Source organism: Charadrius vociferus, unplaced genomic scaffold, assembly GCF_000708025.1.
Source record: "Charadrius vociferus isolate BGI_N301 unplaced genomic scaffold, ASM70802v2 scaffold90, whole genome shotgun sequence".
NCBI lineage: Eukaryota > Metazoa > Chordata > Aves > Charadriiformes > Charadriidae > Charadrius > Charadrius vociferus.
The window spans coordinates 7432747-7451107 of NW_009647222.1; the positions used below are offsets into that span (position 1 = coordinate 7432747).

Here is an 18361-nt window from a genome sequence, read left to right on the forward strand (position 1 = left end):
CTTATCTCTAAAAGATATCTGTGGGGTTTTTTTCTGAACACAGTAGACTCATGTTTATCTTGTATATGCTTTGTTTGTACAGCCCATTGATACGTGAACTTTGTTCTTGTTTTATCCCATGAAAGGGAATACAGGCTTTTAACCGCATTCCTATGTGTCAGGAGGTGCCTTTGTCACTCCTTGGTCTAACAGAAAACGTTGTGGTGCTGTTGGACGGAGTAGTACAGCCAGTAAAAAGAATCACAGCAGAACACTTCAGAAAGTGCTGAGGACAACTTGCTCAACTCACAGGAGGTAAGACCAGTAATGTCATTTTAATTGCTGTAAGGACCTAGACCCCCTCGCATTTGCAGGTATGTAGATACAGGCTACAGAATAGAAAGTCGGTCTGACTACCCTGCAAAGGTCAGGCAGAGACAAGCAGATACTGACAGATAATAGAGACAGGAGGGATACTACTGGCATGATTTTGCCAGAGGACAGGAACTGAGTCCTCTGAGTCACGCTCAGCCTCGGATATATGCTGTTACCATTGTATTTGTATTGTGGCTTTCCAAAGAATTGTATGTGAAGGAGAGCAAGCTTGAGTTTTCCACCTGCACATCCAGAACGGTGAGATAAATGAGTAGCATCCTTCGCTTTATTAACAGTCTGCACAGCAACTGCCTGCAAGCTTAGTGAACTAACAGTGAGGTTAGTGGTAATCAGCCATCAGCCAAGCAAGAGGTGGGCTTGTTCTGAGCTCAGATGTAGTGTTAAATCAGCTGCTTTTTTAGTAATCAAAGGACAAAAATGGGGCAGGGAATTGAAGGCAGGTTTAAACAGTGAAATAGTGTTAAAAAGAACATGTAGGTGCAGAGTGATGACAATGTTTTATATACGCATTTTGCTAGACTAGTAATGCTTATATGACTTTCATACCAGCTAAATTAGAACTGTTTTACAAGTAGGTGACTTGTGTCTTAAGTTGCTCACAGAGTTCCTGTTATCATTGTTTTTGCACACTTCATGTCAGCCTAGTGCTGCAAAGAAATGCTCTTTTCCCCAATTTACGGATAAAAATCAGAACAATTAAGCCACAAATTCTCAGTGAAATGTAGATGCTGAACTCTCACTGATGTCAGCGTAAACAGGAGCCCAAAAATATTTAAGAGTCAGATCCTTATATTTCATTCCAGACTGACACAATGCCATAGTGCAACAGCCTCTCAGGGCAGTATCTAATTTTGGGCATTTCTTTCTTCTATGAACAGTTCTCCGCTAACGTGAATCTCCTCTAATGTGAATCCAGCCTTATGCAAGTCAAAACTTTCAAACCTTTTCAGAGACTACAGTAGCCAGGGTCTTGCTAAAATCCACACCAATCACTGTGCTGTACTACATTGTTAGAAAGGGTTCCTGAGACACCATTGCTATGTGAGTTATTTTTCTGTGCAAGCAAAGGAGTTGTGCAAATAATTAACTTAGATTGGTCCATTGGAGAGGTCAGACTCAGGAGGGCTGGATTTGCTCAGTGTCTGAAATGAATAATTTACCTGCAAACATAAGCAACAAAGCACAGTCTGGCCCAGGCAGTGGCTATGCAAAGTAAGATTTCAGAGTAAATATTTTCTCCCTTATGCTCTCCTCTTTAATAGCTCTTCAACATTATTTATATGTGTTAACACATTCAATATCTAAGATGAAAAATCCAGAAAATTTCTCAAAATAGCATGATGGTGGATTACTACCAGGATTGATTTCTGGAAGGGAATATTCATAATTCTTGCTCTGTGAGATGTCCTAAATGAAAACACAAAGGGAAGAGAAAAGATCTTTTGCTTGAGATATAGTTTTCCCTGTGCTGCTAATTCTGTATTTCAGACAGTAAGAGCGAAATGCAATGATTTCCAAAGTCTGTTCATTCAGCAGTCTCCACCAGTAGCAGACAGTGGAATGCTCTCCCAGTATCACTGGGAATAAGGCATGATTACCATGTCTAAGAATCACATCAAACTCATTTTTCTACCCACATACGACAATAGAGTAGTATTCTCAGACTGAAGATCAGTCTGGAAGAGTATTTGTTGACCTTCTGTTCATTTTATTGAGTTTATTTTTCCCATAGCAAATTATTGTGCAGTAGAAGGAAATAAATATTTTTCTCTACTGGGCTGATTCTGAAGGCTGCAGTATTTTTTGGTTTCTTTAAAGATAGAAGTCAGAAGAATAAACAGAGACATCTCTTTTGATGTGCTTCAAGGGCATCCAAAGTCAGTAGAATGGCTATCAGACAGAAAAGAAGTTAAGACCGCAGTCACCTTAGATCAAGTGCCTATATTCCACTGAGTAGGATTTATGCTGAAGTGGTTCATTGAATGGGGTTAAATTTCAACATGTTAAATTTCAATCTTAATGCTGATCATGGGATAACCTGTTTTTTATTAAGTCCTTACTATACTGAAAGTCCTTACTATACTTACATAGCTGAATGAATGGAAATGCTTTCAGCACACCTTTGAGTTTGCAGCATAGTCTTTCAAAGGATAGAAACCTTTGTTTGCAGCCAGAAATGTAAAATGATGCAGCCCTGGCTACTTGAGGAGATGCAGATAAGCTCTGTGAAGCTGAGCTGCCAGCCCTGATAACAATTCCTCCAAGGTCACAGAAGATAAAAGAGATACGCTAAGAATTCATATCTAGCCCAAGCTTTTTAACTTTTCTAGCAAAAAAACCCAAACCTAAAAGGGTCCCCTTTGATGTAACAGAAAGGAATAACAACTACTATGAGAAAAGGAATCATGAGAAAAAGGGAAACTCCCAGAATATTAGGCACGTGAGGCTTCAGTTTCTCTGTAGTTACCACTTGCAGTTAAGGAGAAAATACTACAAGTTACACCAACACACTGACAAATGCCCATGCTAAATATGATACAAACACTGTGCTGATCCCAGAAAACAAATATCTGTCAAAGCAAATATGTGTGTGTGTATCTATGAAAGTGTTCATAAGTGTCTTTTTACATGAGTCCAAGTTATAGGTGGGGGCATGGCACTGTACAGTAGAAGAGACAGGCAAGAGAGTCTATTAGTCTTGCACTTTACTGTTACAAGTTACAGCCATGTCAGATGTCACACAGAAAATCTTGGTGTTTCTCAGAAATTGTGTTTGCATGTGGCTGAGCATTTATTTCCCAAAAGAACTAGGGGGGTTTTTTTCAGTCTCTTATGCCTAGTGCCTGGCTGAAGATACAGAAGGGGAGATGGCTCTCTCAGAGACCATGGGCTATATGTCCATCCTTCGTGAAGAGATCACTTCAGGTGCTGGGATGAGGGGACTTTTAAAATGGGAACATTCCCAAATCTCTACTTACATGGGAAAATGACATACATAATTTGTAGCATAGCTTTTATGCATTTACGACAAGAGGTAACAGGCACAAACCTGAATATAGGAAGTTCCATCTAAACGTGAGGAGGAACTTCTTTACTGTGAGGGTGGCAGAGCACTGGCACAGGCTGCCCAGAGAGGTGGTGGAGTCTCCCACTCTGGAGACATTCAAAACCCGCCTGGATGCCGTCCTGTGCAACCTGCTGTAAGTGACCCTGCTCTTGCAGGGGGGTTGGACTAGATGATCTCCAGAGGTCCCTTCCAACCCTGACCATTCTGTGATTCTGTGAACAGTCCTGTCCCTCAGAGGGATACTTAGTCATTTATTTAAACTTTAAATAGGCCAGTAGCATTGTGATGCTTATCCAAGTTGCAGGCTCCAGCTTAGTGGCCAAGCTACCCTGGCACATTTTCTCAAAGCCAAGTCCAAAAGGATTAACCTTAAACTTGCTCCTGGTGAACTGTTATCTGCAGGATGGGTAACTCTTCCTCACTCTCCTGCATGAAGCAGCAGAGGCCACAACGTTCCACAGAGCTGGGAACATCAGCCGCTGAGACCACCTGATGTGAATGTCTTTTGTTTGGTGTGTCACAGAGTCCATGCATTCCATGCCCATTTGGGACAAAACATATACTAGATGTCACTGAGAAAAGTCCATTGTGTCACATCACTCCCTAAAACTTAAAAGGTTTCATAGCCTCTTCTCCTTACTGGCCATTTTACAGGGTCACTGTACAGCCGTCTTCTAACTGGAAGGAACAATTCTCCATGCATGTGAGATCTGGAGCATTTTTTGGACTTGCACAAAGCAGCGGTGAAGGCCGTCACTTCACAGCTGGAATGATGTGAACTTGCTGAGTTCAGGCAGGTGATTAGGGCTGGCCCTAGAGCATTTCTGAGCAACTCCCTGATCTTCCCTAAACTCTGCAATGACCCTAAATGACCAATGAGCTAGAAAATGAGCTGTTCTCTCAACGAGCTATGCTCTCTGCAAACAGCTCTGTCCTCCAACAGCTTTCTGGTATGCCGCTAACAATGCCAGGGAACCCTCAGCTGACTGCTGGGGCAGCCTCGCTTCTCACGATATTTGCACAGCAAAGCTAGCAGCTCGGGACAGCCCACGCAGTAAAGAAGTAAACGGCAGCAAAAAGGAACAGTCTAGCTGACGGACGGCTAAGGCCCTTACGATCAGGCCTAAAGATGGCAGCCATTGCAAAAAGAGTGGTCAGCAACGCTCCTAGGAGTTCAAATGCTGTTCTGAAGCATGAATTCCTTTTTCTTTCATAGGTATTCTGCTGTGGAAGGAAAATAAAATTGGTTAGCTATTTGTCGTGCCACACAACTTCTATTATCCTCTCATCAGTAATTACACTTTTGAACAGGCATTTTTCTCTCTAAAACTAAATTGTTCCTTTCATGGCAGCCTGAATGCCATGAAGACCTGGATATTTTTTATTACCATTTTAACATATATACAAAGTAGTTTGTAGTGCTGATATAGACTGATGTCTATCAGTCTGTGGCTTTAAGGGGCTTATAGGCATATACAATGATCCTTAATATGTTTGGTATTCAGAACTGAGGAAGTCTCTACCAATTTGGGAGTATCCTCAGCCAGGAATTTTTCAACAACCATTTACCCCAGAATGCAGTGGTCTGAGGCTGAGTTTGAGGCTCAGGTCTTCAACCACGATTAATTATACGTGATTTTCTAGCCTGCAGTATTTGGAGAGTGAGATCAGGCTGATAAACACTTAGGATCCCTCAAAACATCTTAAAAATCAACTAGTTGGTAGGTGGGTATACATCCACACCAACAGATTTTTCTAGAGCTGCCTTGGGTAAGCAATTTACCATGGGTATTGAATGAAGCAAAATCATAGCTGTGTCTCAACTAGAGAAAGAGAGAAGAGTAGCTGAGCTAACAGACATGTGGTCCCCAGCTCAGCAAAACAGGTCCTGATTTTATCAGCTACTAGGACCTGGGTGCAAAGCTCCCTGAAACCTTTTCCAGACACTTTTACAACAAATTTGGCTAGAGTTTGAGCATACACTGAACGCCAAATGCTTCAAGGGTAACTAAAGACCCTCCTCATCTCAAGCAGTCTTATGCATACCTGTATACTCCTCCTGCATTTCTTAAGTCTCACTTATTAAGGAAAGTCCGTCCATCATAATCCAGCTCTTCCACTGGGTTTCAGACCACACAACAGCTTGGCAGATGGCAAGCACAGCTAAGATGCCTGATCACAAAGCCTCTTTAAAAAAGGAGGAGGATGCTGGTGAGCAATTTAGACACATCACTTAGGCAGGTTTGCTTTATTATTCTAATTTGCTCTACCACTTTGGGATTTATAATGAGGTTTACCAGATTCTGAAGCAAAATATACTAAGACTTTACCCTTTTCTTTTTAGAAGGGTTAAAAACAAGCGCAGCTGACATCTTACTGTGGTTGTATAACACAAAACTAAACCACAGAAAATAGACATTTCTACCTTACAATTCTGGAAAAGGGTTTTTACAATTAAGTAAAAATCTGAGGTTTTTCTCTAAAATATTTCTGAGGAGGTTCATCAGTACACCTACATTGCAAAGGTAATAAACAGTGAGGCCTTCCAGTGGGGTCAAAAAGACACCCACATCAAACAGAGATCAAAGGAACTCCTTTAAAAGTTAGGCAACTGAAGACAGGAAATACCACAATGAAGCTCAAAAGAGGAAAAGAAAGAAGGGAACAAAAGCCCCGGGTGAAGAGAAAAAGAAAGAAGAAATATAGTGTTATCATACTGCTTTTTTTAAGTCAACAGCATCCTCAGCAAAAAAATGTCTGTAATGTGTCCCTTTAGAAGAGTGGATATTACTTGTAGGGGTACAAAATAAAGCTCAGCCTCTGCCTGTAAGTTCCTTAAGTTTTTTCATAAGGGTTTCTCTACCCTTGGCAGCCCACGCTGTTGACTACTATATGCTCATTTTATCATTTTATCCCACCTTTCCTCTTTTCCTCTCTTCCCTGTGTCTCTCAGCCAGAGGCAAGAGCTTTTCTTCCAGATGGAGATCCCCCATTTTGCTAACTGTGTTGTGATTCTGTTTCCACGGGCTTCATAAAACTAAGGTTTGTCATGAACCAGGATTTAGTGAGGGGGATAGAACAGCCTTTTGGTCAAACAAAATTATAGACACTGGAGAACTCATGTTAATACCATCAGTGCCATCTACTGCTCTATTTCTAAAGTACAGTGTGTGTACATCAGTAATTGCTACAAACCATGGCAGCTTCCTCCTGTAAAATTTGACTGTGTATGAGCATTTTTAACATCTATGTCTTATTTTTTTCCCCTACACTTAACATAGGCAAGCCTTGAAACCGCAGTTATGTTTAGAACAAGCCAGTCCTAGACAGTTATCTCATTATAAACTCCCACGCACTGAGAGTGTTTCTTCCCCAAACACGCACTTTTTCACTTGCAGCCAGGGAGGATGAAGTTGATTTTCCAACAGAAAAGATTGTATGAAGTGGCTCTTCTGGAGGGACTGTGGTGTGAAGACAACATCCATGAGTTCCTTCCTGGGGTGATGTGCTGAGTTAGTGTTTGCTTTACCCAAATAGACAGAGTTAGATCAAAGTGTGCAGAGAAGAGAACATCCTGGGAGGTAACAGTTTCAAAAAGAGTTTTAGGTAGGGCAAAATGCACAGCATTGTCGCTGCATTGCTATCTCCAGAGAACCGTAGAAAATTTGGGAAAAACAATACACACTTTGTATGGTTTCTCTTCAAAGACCTTGCAGACTCAGCCTTCCTATTGTCCAGTATCCTTGCAAGCAACATTATTTCACTTCTGTGGGCTGAAAAAGAATTTGGTAGGATAACAAATGATGTCCTGCAGAACTGAGTCACATTCAATAATGCATTACCAGAGGGCATTTGTATGCTTTGGCGATAAGAGCAATACGGGAACCTAGATAGGCCAGGCTCAAAACCAGTTTCACTGGTTTGCAGATTTCTGGAAAATATTTTAATCACTATTACATTTTAAAACCTACTATATTGGGTAGGTTTCCATCTTCCCACTTCAGCAGTTATCCTCTGTTTTGCTAAAGAGGAACAAACTGTACAATCGTAGTCACAACCTTTCCCCGCCTCTATGACAAAACCAACATGTTCTAGCGTTAGCAGAGCGTCGCTTTCACCATTTGCATGTCACATGGAGTATAGCTAGTGGCTGCCCTTCTGTTCCTTTCTGCTCTTGGTGACTGCCTCCACTGTGTGTGCTAAGTTTGCCTGTTCTCACTGTCAGAATATAGCTTTTCTCCTGGAGAGCTCACTTTGCTGTAGGTACACAGTTGCAGACATTACCTCCTTTATGGCAGTAAACAGACACCTCCATGTGCATTGCAGAGATACAACCCTTAATCCTGGCAGGCTATAAATATAACAAATGGGGCCCTTTGCCCTCTAGAAATTGAGAGCATTTGCAGGGATGAAAGTTTTTGCACTGTCTGTTGGATCTAACCTGTCCTAGGCACTTCATGTGCTTTTCCCTCACTAATAACAAAAAAGCAGGAACCTGTGATGGCACCGTGTGAAAAAAAGCTTTAAGACATGCAGATTGGATAAAGTGAAATGTACTCTGAATGTCAAGCAATACTAATATTCATAGTGCTATTGAGCACTTTTTAGCAGATCAGAAACACTTAAAAAAACCCCATGAGTATTTTCTCCAACCTGCAAAAGGTGAATTACATGAGTTGCCCTGGTTCACCCAAGGATGGTGTTGCCAGTGTTTCTGAAATGATCTTGTGGTATCTGACAATTCTTTCAAAGCCATTCTCCAAGAGTTAAGGGGTTATATTGTCTTTTGTCAAATTCAAAAAGTAAGAGGAGTATCCTCTTATTACAAAAGCTGGAAAAACATGACACTCAAGAACCTGAAAACCACAGACTATATAAAGAGTTTAAAAAATTATTACAACTTCAGTTCATTGTTTTAAAATTATTTGCATGTTTTTTAGGCTTTTGAATGCTTAGGGATTGTGGTATGTCAGTGAGCCAGTGCCACTATTTATCTGGCATCACTACTAGAGGTTTGCTTGTCATCCCTGGAGAGGTAACTAGTGTGGGCTGTTTGACTTCAGCATCTTGAGTGAGGTTCAAAGGACTGCAGAGGACAGTGGTACCCAGCCAGTGGTGACAATGGGGCCCATGCACCTGCAAGCCCTTCTAGTTGCCCTAGGGGAAGCTGCAGCTTGGGATAGTTACTCATAAGGAGAGCGAGCAGGCATGAGTTCCTCTTGCAGGGACCTCATTTTTCATAGAATCATAGAATGGTTAGAGTTGGAAGGGACCTTAAAGATCACCTAGTTCCAACCCCCCTGCCATGGGCAGGGACCCCTCCCACTAGACCAGGTTGCTCAAAGCTCCATCCAGCCTGGCCTTGAACACCTCCAGGGATGGGGCATCCACAGCTTCTCTGGGCAACCTGTTCCAGTGCCTCAACACCCTCACTGTAAAGAAATTCTTCCCAATATCTAATCTCAATCTACCCTCTTACATTTTAAAACCGTTACCCTTCATCCTATTGCCTGATAAAGAGTCCCTCCCCATCTTTCCTGTAGGCTCCCATTAGGTACTGGAAGGCCATGATAAGGTCTCCCCGGAGCCTTCTCTTCTCCAGGCTGAACAGCCCCAACTCCCTCAGCCTGTCTGGCTAGGAGAGGTGCTCCAGCCCTCGCAGCATCTTCATGGCCCTCCACGAGACTTGCTCCAGCAGCTCCAGGTGCCTCTGTTCTTTGGGGCTCCAGAGCTGAACTAAAAGTTCCTATGTGCCCCCCAACACTACAAACAAACCCGCGGACAGCTCTGCCAGGGAGAAACCCCAGCGCCTCTGCCTCGCCACCATGTCAGCCGGGGCCAGGGGCCGCGGGGGCGGCGCCGCCTGACATGGCGGCCGTTAGGCGGCGCCCCCTGGCGGCCGGCGGGCAGGATGGCAGCAGAGGGGTCCGGCGCGAAGGACGAGGTCCATAGGCCGCAGTCAGTGAGGCGGCTTGTGGGCTAATGGCCCTTGCTGCCCCGTGTAAAATGGCTGACTTTGCGGTGTATTCGTTGACACAGGGCTGACGAAAGCCTCTGGGATTAGGACGGGCTTGTGGCCTGCTTTGTTCCTACCTGCTCTGCCTGAGGTGGCCTTGGTGAAACTGGCAGCTTTCAGCCTCGCCCTCAGGGTTTCCAGGGAAAAGCGTGAAGATGGGACTCAGGCAGATTTGATGGTTCAGAAATGAAGTGAGCCTTAAAGTATTACTGGTTTTTCTTTTAAGTAACACCCTTTTTAACCTATAGGATGATACGGTTCCCTACCGACTCCAGGTAGTAAAAGCCACAGCTGCTCCAAAAAATAATGATTCTCGGCCTGGCTTTTTTTTTTCATAAACGGGTAAGTAAGGCAACTTAAACGATTGAGACAACAGGACACCCAGCTGCTAAAACCCTGAGCCCTTCCCTGGGCAGGGGAAACCTCTTTCGCCCCCAGGCACAGCCCAGCCCACGGGGGAAGCGGAAGCGGCTGGAAAGGCACCGAAGCGGCATTCGCTTCCTGCCTCTCCCTATTCCCAGCCCTGCTGCTCCATCCCCTCTTGCCAGGCTCTCTGCTGAGGCAGCTCTCGTTCCTAACTCGGCAAAAAAAAAAAAAATATTAATTTCTGTGTCCTTAGGTTTAGTTTGGTGAGCTGCATCTGTCAGCTCAGGGATGGGTCTGAGCACCATGAGCGCAGAGAGGTCACGGGAAGTGTAAGTGGAAGAGCAAGTCTTGTGGGGGATAGTTAGCTGTTAAAATAGGCTCAGCTGTATTATAGTATGCCTAAGAGACTTTTGTGCAGATGGACTGCCTGTCTTCTGAACCAATTGCCTTGGACTTGTTTTGTCTTAAGTGAGCTCTGAGCCTTTCCGTCTGTTCTACTAGATAGTCAGTGCCTGCAGGTGCAATGTTGTTCTCCACAGTGCCAGAGATGCCCTGGATCTCACCTGGAGATTTGCTCGCTGCTGAACTGTGGATTTTGGGCAGCTTGTGCTCTAAGCTCAGAATCAGATTCAACTTATACAGCTGTCCCAGAGGCACTGGCTTCTCAACCAGACTCATAAGCACATAAGCACCTTCCAAGTAACCAGCTGCTCTGCGGAGCTTTGAGGATCTCAGGTTGTGAGTTAGGGACTGACATCTCTGCAGATGTGTGTGCACCGCTTGCAGCATCCAAGCTCTGTGCTGGAGCAAGACAGGGGCATACTGTTCTTTGGCTTACTACTCACTAGTTTCCCTGGGCAGAGGACATGGGCCCAGAGGCCAGAAAAGAGCTGTGGCATAGAAAAAGAGAAACCAGGCAGAAAATCAGGCACCGAGACTGCCAAAGTGCGTGCCAAAGTAGGGATAGAGCCTTTGTAGCTCTTTTTGTAAAAGCTGCAAGGCTGTTCAAGAGGAGAATGAAGCCAAAAGCTTGGACGGAGCCCTGGGAACACATCTGGAGTTAATTGTGGAGGAAGGGTAAGAGGTAAACTAGTGCTTACAGGCTGATAAACTGAACAAGAGTAGGTAACAATGTTTAACCTGGCAAGTATCTAAGAGACATCATGTAGAACGAGTCTACTATCCCGCTTGGTAAGTGGCCGGCAGATACAGAAGGTCCACGGGTGTTAATGGGAGGGTGTATCTCAAGGGGAGGATTCAGGGGCCGGACTCAAATCAGGTGGTGAACTCAAAGTGTCCTCTCTGCTGGAGTTTGCTCAGGGCAGTGCTGAATTTACAACTGTTGAGTTTCAGTTGTCCCTGAGGTGGTAGATACTGAATGCTGTGGCTGAGGGGCTCAAAACCATTTTTTACCTCCCTCTAAGAGAAGAAAAAGAAAGAGCCCTGGCCTCAAAACAGTCAAGACCTTTCTCAGGTCAGTCTTAAATTCTTACCTCTACCAGCAGCTGCTTCTCAAGCCCTGAGGATTTCACTGAGCCAATTTAATGCTGGTGGACAGACAGTTTAAACCCATTAGCTGCCAGCTATCTGAATAATTTTCTTCTCGGAGCCCAGCAGACCAGCAGATTGCTCAAACCAGAACTGCGGAGAACTGCCACGTTAACTGGAAATTTGCTAACTGTTGTGGCCTGCGTGGTGAGCATTCGAGGGCTGAAGAAAATGCCACTGGCTAGATCGCTGTCCATGACTTCTCTTAACGGGCTTCCTCAGTGGGAGGATGAAGACCTACCAGTGGAAGATTTGTTGCTCTTTGAAGTTTCTTGGGAAGTTACCAACAAAGGTTTGTACAACACTCTTAGGAATTGGTATTGCTGTTTTCATGGGAGTGGAGGGAGGCATGAAGGGTTTGGACAAGAAAGGCATTAAGGGGAGCTTGGGGAAAAGTGGGCTGCAAAGCTGTTGTATTGGAAGGAGTACATGTGGCATCCATGTGTAATTGTGCATGCTGTGTGTGGGCTGCATCTGCCTGTGCTTGTGTGGGATAAGCCTATAGTTAGGACGTCTGTGTGTCTTTACGTGTTTCACCACCAGGGATAGGTTGTTTAAACAAACATCTAAGTGTTATGCCTGGGTGTGCAGATGTATGGGTATATAGGTGTTGCTTTGTACATATTTATATTTTACCTTCCATGCAAATTCACTTGGGAATGCAGTGCATGAAAATAAGCTGTAAAACAGACATCAGATTCAGAGCAGTTCAGCGGTCTCCCTTAACCTTCTATAGCAGTGTAGAGAAGAGGCCAAATTTGAAACAGGTATAAATAAACATAGTTGCATTGAAGCCACTGAACAAAACCCAGATGTCAATGACCAGTAGTCTTTATGCCAGCTGCAACCCTTTTGCACTGGTCTTTGCAAACACGGGTGGTGCCAGGCAGGGACTTCATGCTTTGTGCGTGTGTACAGATTCAAAATCTGTTCACTGCACAGCTTGTCAGGCAAAGTGCACAGTGCTTGTTACGCAAAGATTTCTCTGCCTCCATTTCTAATTCACTCATCAAATCATCCTCCTTTGCTGTGTGTAGTTCACCAAGGGGGAACAGGCACCATTTTTGCCACAAAAGTGAGTTAGTATGAGTAAATGATTGACCTCATGTGTCTTATTGTCCTGGCAGATAAATAGAGAGATTAGTCAGGAGAGGGGATCTGTAATCTGTTAAGATTTTAACTCTAAAGGGGAAACATGTGAGAGGAACAGACAGTGCTAGCGTTTATACCCATGGTGAAACTGGAATTAATACTCTGGGATAGCTTCTGGTATTTAAACCGGCCTGCAGTGCAATTTTACATGGCTCTTTTTAGGGTGGTGAGGAGTATCAATACCCAGAGGTAGTACAGAGTAGCTTTTGCGCTTCAAATCCCTGTGGTCTTATTTTCCAGTAGCTTCAGTCAAGCTTTTTGAGTTAATTTACTACTATCTGAACTTGGAGCATGCAGCATTTAATTTTGCAGTGCGCATGACAAGTAAGGCACTGGCAAGCAGATGGCAGCAGAAATCTAGCAAATTTAGGTGTTCTCGCTAACTTCTCTTAACTCCATTGTATATATTTTTTCTGAGTCATCTGGACCCACTGGTTACAGCTATCACACAATATTTTTAAGAAAAAGTAGAACACAATTAGATTTATCTGTCTTTCTCACAATTAGATTTATCTGTCTTTCTATGTATGTACAAAATGCAGTGAATCATTTAATCATCCATATAGCTCTTGTTGATTTCTCCAAAGCCAAATCAACTGACTAAACAGCTAAAATTTATTATTCTTGCATTTTATGAGAGAATGAATATTTATGAGAGTGAATATTTATTCAGTTAGTTTAAAAACAAGGTGCTGTTAATGACACCACTTAACCAAACCCATATATTCAAACAGGGCTGACTGAACTACTCATGACAAACAATTTCTTCATTAGAACCAGATCTCTGTGCAAAGTTTCTGTTAACCAACCTTAACTGGAAATATTTGTGCAAAAACTCTTTAATAAGCTTATTTCAGTGTATTTTTCTGGTAAATTCTTGATACTGAAGTGTTTTTTCTATATCTTCCAGGCAATTGAATGTCTAAGTCATGTTGTGAGATACTGTTCCCTGGTGACCTAACTTTCATAAACAGTTCTTGAAAAATGTTAGGGCACTATGTTTCTTGGGAGAGAGAGTGGCCAACAAAATATGGGGAGAGTTATCACAGAAGATACGTAGTCTCAGGAAATAATAGCTTACGGTGTATTTTTCCTGACTCCTTTAGCAGAAGGAAGAACTGTTTATTTGACTAAGTAGGCTGACCCCACATAGATTTAGTACTGCTATGTGGTTTCGTGTTTTAGTTTTAATGTTGCTACATATATTCCTAATATAGAGGGAAGGATAAGCATTAGCTGGGTTTTTTGTCTGACAAGCTAATTCTGAGCATTTAACATGAAGGTTTCTTTCTTCCTTTTTGGCAATGCGAAAGTGTGGCAGGGTAGTTCAGTATAAAGCTTCCTTGCACTGCTAAAAGTGGTGCAAAGCTGCTGTTGCCTACAGGAGAGAGTTCAAGTCTTTGTATTAATTTTATTTGCATCGCTAGGTGCTTGGTTATGGGTTCATTTTCTCCTTGAACCATGCTGCTGCTTAGTTGTTCCTCCGATTCTCTGTGACAGTGACAATAAGGCTGAACGTCTTCTTCCCTGTGAGAAACATACTACCAGAGCTCACAGTTGGCTATCTATTCCCACACCTGTAAACAGTGCAGTTTACAGGTGCTGAGCTGTTTTCTGAACCTCTCAGATATATTCTCCTTCAGAGGTTGAGGGTGATGAAGGGGTCCTGCAAATTGGAGCATGTCTGATTACGTATTGTGAGAGGATCTTCATGTGGCTGGCTGCCCATGGGAATCAAGCATTTACTGGGATTTCCCGGAGTAGGAGATGGTGCTGGTTGGTACTGAGGCATGAGATGCAGCTGTAGGGAAGGACAAATCAGTTGTATGAATTCAGTGCTCAGAGATCTACAAGTATCCATTATTTTCAGAGTCTCATCACTTCTTTCTCAGCAGCTGGCATAGTGGAGGTCTCTCTTTTTTTTTTTTTTTTTTTTTCTTTCTTCTTTTTTTAAATCTACATCATTTTAACACATGCTCTAACTAGCCAGAGCTTTCTACTTCTCTACTTCTTTTTATATTCTCTGTCCTGGCCACTGCTTGTGCTAAGTGGCAATCTCTGACATATATGTTGGAAAGCACCAGCAAATCTTCTTTCTCCTTTTCTTTGTCTGGAGCAAGGAAAGACACAGTAGCAGAACGAGAGAATGAGAAATAAAAAAGGCTCATTTGCCAATGTCACTCTCCCTGTGAAAAGGAACTTGCCATCTTAACCAAGCACAACATTGAAATCATCTTGCGTTGAAAGTCCCCTGCCAAAGAAATGAGAAAAATATTTAGTTTGTTTTGCAAGATTTTCCACACTTTATTTGACTCTTTGCTGATGGGCAAGACACATAATGTGAAGTGGATCTACTGTGTTTCTGTGGCAGAAAGGGGAAAAAGCAGGCAGGCAAGGGCCCCAGGGCACTGCAGTGCCACATGATCTGGTGGTAATCTTGGGGAAGCCCAGCTTTTTCCATCTTTCCTCTTCTCTCCTGGCCACCGTGCTCCATTAAAGCCAGGGCTGGTCATATCTCTCTGTATGTTAGAAAGGAAGACTGCTTTTCTTCCCCCGTAACACAAAGACCAGTAAAAAAGACAGGAGCACAAACCAAGTGGCTACAAGCTATGTAGATCTTGTGTCCGAAGCCCCATGGATGGAAATTGTCAACAGGGAGCAGCCAAAGGCCGTTGCAGTATTTAATCTGGGTATGGGGGAAGTCTAATTCTGTAAGTTACACTAACAGTTAGCTGTAGTTTAGTGGATTTTCTGATACATTAATGAGAAGGGCTGAGAATGTTCAAGATCTGGTCTGTGCTCTATAAAGATGTCTTTAAAATCATTCCAGTAATATTTAGATTAGTATCTCCTGCTGTAATACTAACAGCTTCTAGATAGAAAATAGAAGAATACTTAAAAATGCTGGGCAAACAGCCAGTTTGTATCATCATTCAGCTGTGAATAGATTAGCTCAAGAGTCACTGGTAGATGAATCCTTAATATTTTTTTCCATCCCTATTGGAATGAAGACTCTGCTAAAAACAAACCTTGGTTCAGTTCCCTCTGGAGCAGATCTCTATGTACAGTTTCTCTGGTGAAAATCTGGACTCTTGGAAATTAAATTCTGAATCCACTGAAGTCAGTAGGAGCAGCATTTCACCCTCTCTGCATTAAATGTCTTTCCATGATGAAAGTTCCTTGGCAGAAGGTAAATGGTGTAATCTGTGACACACGTGAACTAACACACTTTGGGGAGTGGGGATGTGCTGGCATAAACCTGGCATAAGCACAACATCAAAGCCCTGTGCATTTCTAGAGTGGGGTGGTGTGTCAACGTCAAATCAATCTCAAATGAAATCTTGTGCATTGGGGTTGATGCACACAGAAATAGCTTCTGTATTGTGGACATCTGTCATAAATTTCAGTGTTTCAGTATTATTTCAGAATATGTTAGGAATGCCAAAATTTCACAGAATTTAGAGAACTTCTATCTTCTGATAAGTCCTGGCCACAAATGTACCCAAAAATACATGAAAAACATCTGCTATCTGAAGATGCCGTTTTTTTTTCACTTGATGTGTTTTACAATGTTACTCTAAAAATGGTCCCCAGATAACAGGCAATCAATAAATAAAATTCCAACCAAACATTAGGAAAAAAAAAAAGTTCAAGCCCAATTGTATCACATCTCTATAAATCAAAGATACATTCTGAGGGGAAGGCATGAAAGGATAGTTGATGTAACTAGTAATTGTGGCAGCGCCGTCAACTTGAATCCTGAATCTGGGGTCCCACTGCTTTCTTGGATTCCGTGGCAGCCATGGTCCTCTGGAAAGCTTTAGTGCTTTCAGAGTGGCCTGCTCAGGCCATAGCAAAGAAGCTGAAGAGCCCCATGAGCACCCTGATCCTCTGTCTCTGTATAGCAAAGGTGTGTGGGGAAGGGCTCCTGCACTGATGAGTGACGGTCTCCACTTATCTATGTCATACACACATAGCTTCACTTCCTATCACTCTCCATCCTTTTTAGTTGCCGCTGCTCCTTGCCTCTGTCCTTCTGCAACGCGGTCTGGGTGGGAGAGCAAGTAAAATGAATGGTGGGTACCTCTGGCAGTTTAGAGAAGCTTTGGCAATTCCATGCTCAAAGGGTCGCACCTTCCAGCACAATTTCTGTGTAATCCTGGAAGTTGTGAACCCTTCTTCATCAGGTGGTGCTCAAAGGATCGCACCTTCAGAAGACATTTTTTTCAGCACAATTTCTGTGTAATCCTTGAAGTTGTGAACCCTTCTTCATCAGGTGACAACAAACATTGCCAATGCATCTTTCCATATAACAACTTGTGGCAGAAAAAGCACATCTATATATTAGATCTTGCACAAAGGTCTCCAGTTGCATAGTTAGATCTCCACTTCTTCCTAATGTTGTCCTTAGTAGTGATGTGATACCAGGAGACTGTTCTTGACTCACAGACTTTTTATTTATTTAGATAGTTCTGACATCTATGCTGGAGGGCTCTAATTGCCGCTTGGATTTTAAATATACAAAAGAAATAATGCACCAGGAGTTGAAATGAGGAAAGAGAAAAATGACTGGAGTGTAGATAGCATGCAGACAAATTCATAGTAGTGGTAACATATATGAAAACATTCAAGCTTTTAAAAATAATTCCATGAAAATTTCTGAGAAAATATTTTAATCTTCTATTTTTTAAAGAGGTCACTAAAGGAAAAAAAAAAAGTCAGACTTCTATTAAATGAACAAAAACCTTTCCCAAACATTTTAGTTCCCGTTTCCATGCCAGCTTATTTTTTCCCAGGAAAAAGAGGAAGAATGAAAAGGAAATACATGGGAAAAAAAGATTAGTTGTTGATTTCCTTTTTAACTTTATTTCCTTTATTCTGGTGAAAAAATTAAAAACATGTTTTAAAAAGAAATAATAGAAGTATTTTTTGCTCAGGGACATTTTAAAATGATTAAAACTTAAAATATTTTAATAAAACATTTTGGTGGAGATCAGAACACTAAACTAGCCCTGTATCCACATTTGACTGCTAATTCCCTGTGTTTGTGATGATCCGAACCAATTCTCTGAATCTGTTTTCTCCTAGTTCTGCATCTATTTCTCATTTTGTCCTTTGTTGTTTGTTTTAAAACCTCTTTCAAAGTACAGAACTTCAGAGGCTGCATACAGAAACTTGCAACATCATGGGATTTTGGTACATCCCTGTTGTTTGGAAAAGTTTTCTGTTTATAATATGACTTTAAAACATCATATTCGAGAAGAATAAGGAGGTTTACTAAATTGTTAGAAGTAATTTGAGAATTCTTTTAGGCTCCAAGTGAATATGTAAACCCTTACTCTATTACTCAGTAGGATATGTAAAGCGCTGCTTACTGGCACAGGTGTTTCCAGGGAATTCAAAGTAACTGAGCAGATATAAGCTATCTTTTAATGATATATAATGTGTTTTTAAATTTGCTATGGAAAAGTGTAATTTCAAAAGTTAATACATTATTCTAGGCATTGCTCTGCTCTTCTCAAGGTGTCTTTTTTTAAGTTATGCCCAACACTTTCCACATATATAGTTTCACTTGCACACTTTCCCTCCCTGTCAATTGAAGCTTATGCAAAGACATGCATATTTCCACAGTAACGGAGAAGAAAAAAGCAAGTTTGGGGACCAGGTAACCCAGAGCTCTTATCACAGCTATCTTCTGAAGAGTGTTCACAATCTGTAAAATGTACTTTCTTGGTTTTATCCTAAGTACTTTTCATTTCATTCCAGGCAAATCAGTGCCCTGAAATGTTTTTTACCTAGCTGTGCAACAGATTGAGATGGCAGAGCACAGCATACTC

General features: G+C 42.2%; 1 protein-coding gene across 1 annotated transcript in view; it reads left to right on the forward strand.

The window, feature by feature from the left end:
- The first annotated feature begins 11543 nt into the window (after window positions 1-11543).
- Window positions 11544-18361, forward strand: part of GYS2 (glycogen synthase 2 (liver)) — a 45795-nt gene continuing 38977 nt past the window's right edge. Inside the window, exon 1 of the mRNA XM_009879674.1 lies at window positions 11544-11664. Within this exon, the coding sequence (XP_009877976.1) occupies window positions 11544-11664 (121 nt within the window). The remainder of the gene's footprint in view (window positions 11665-18361) is intronic.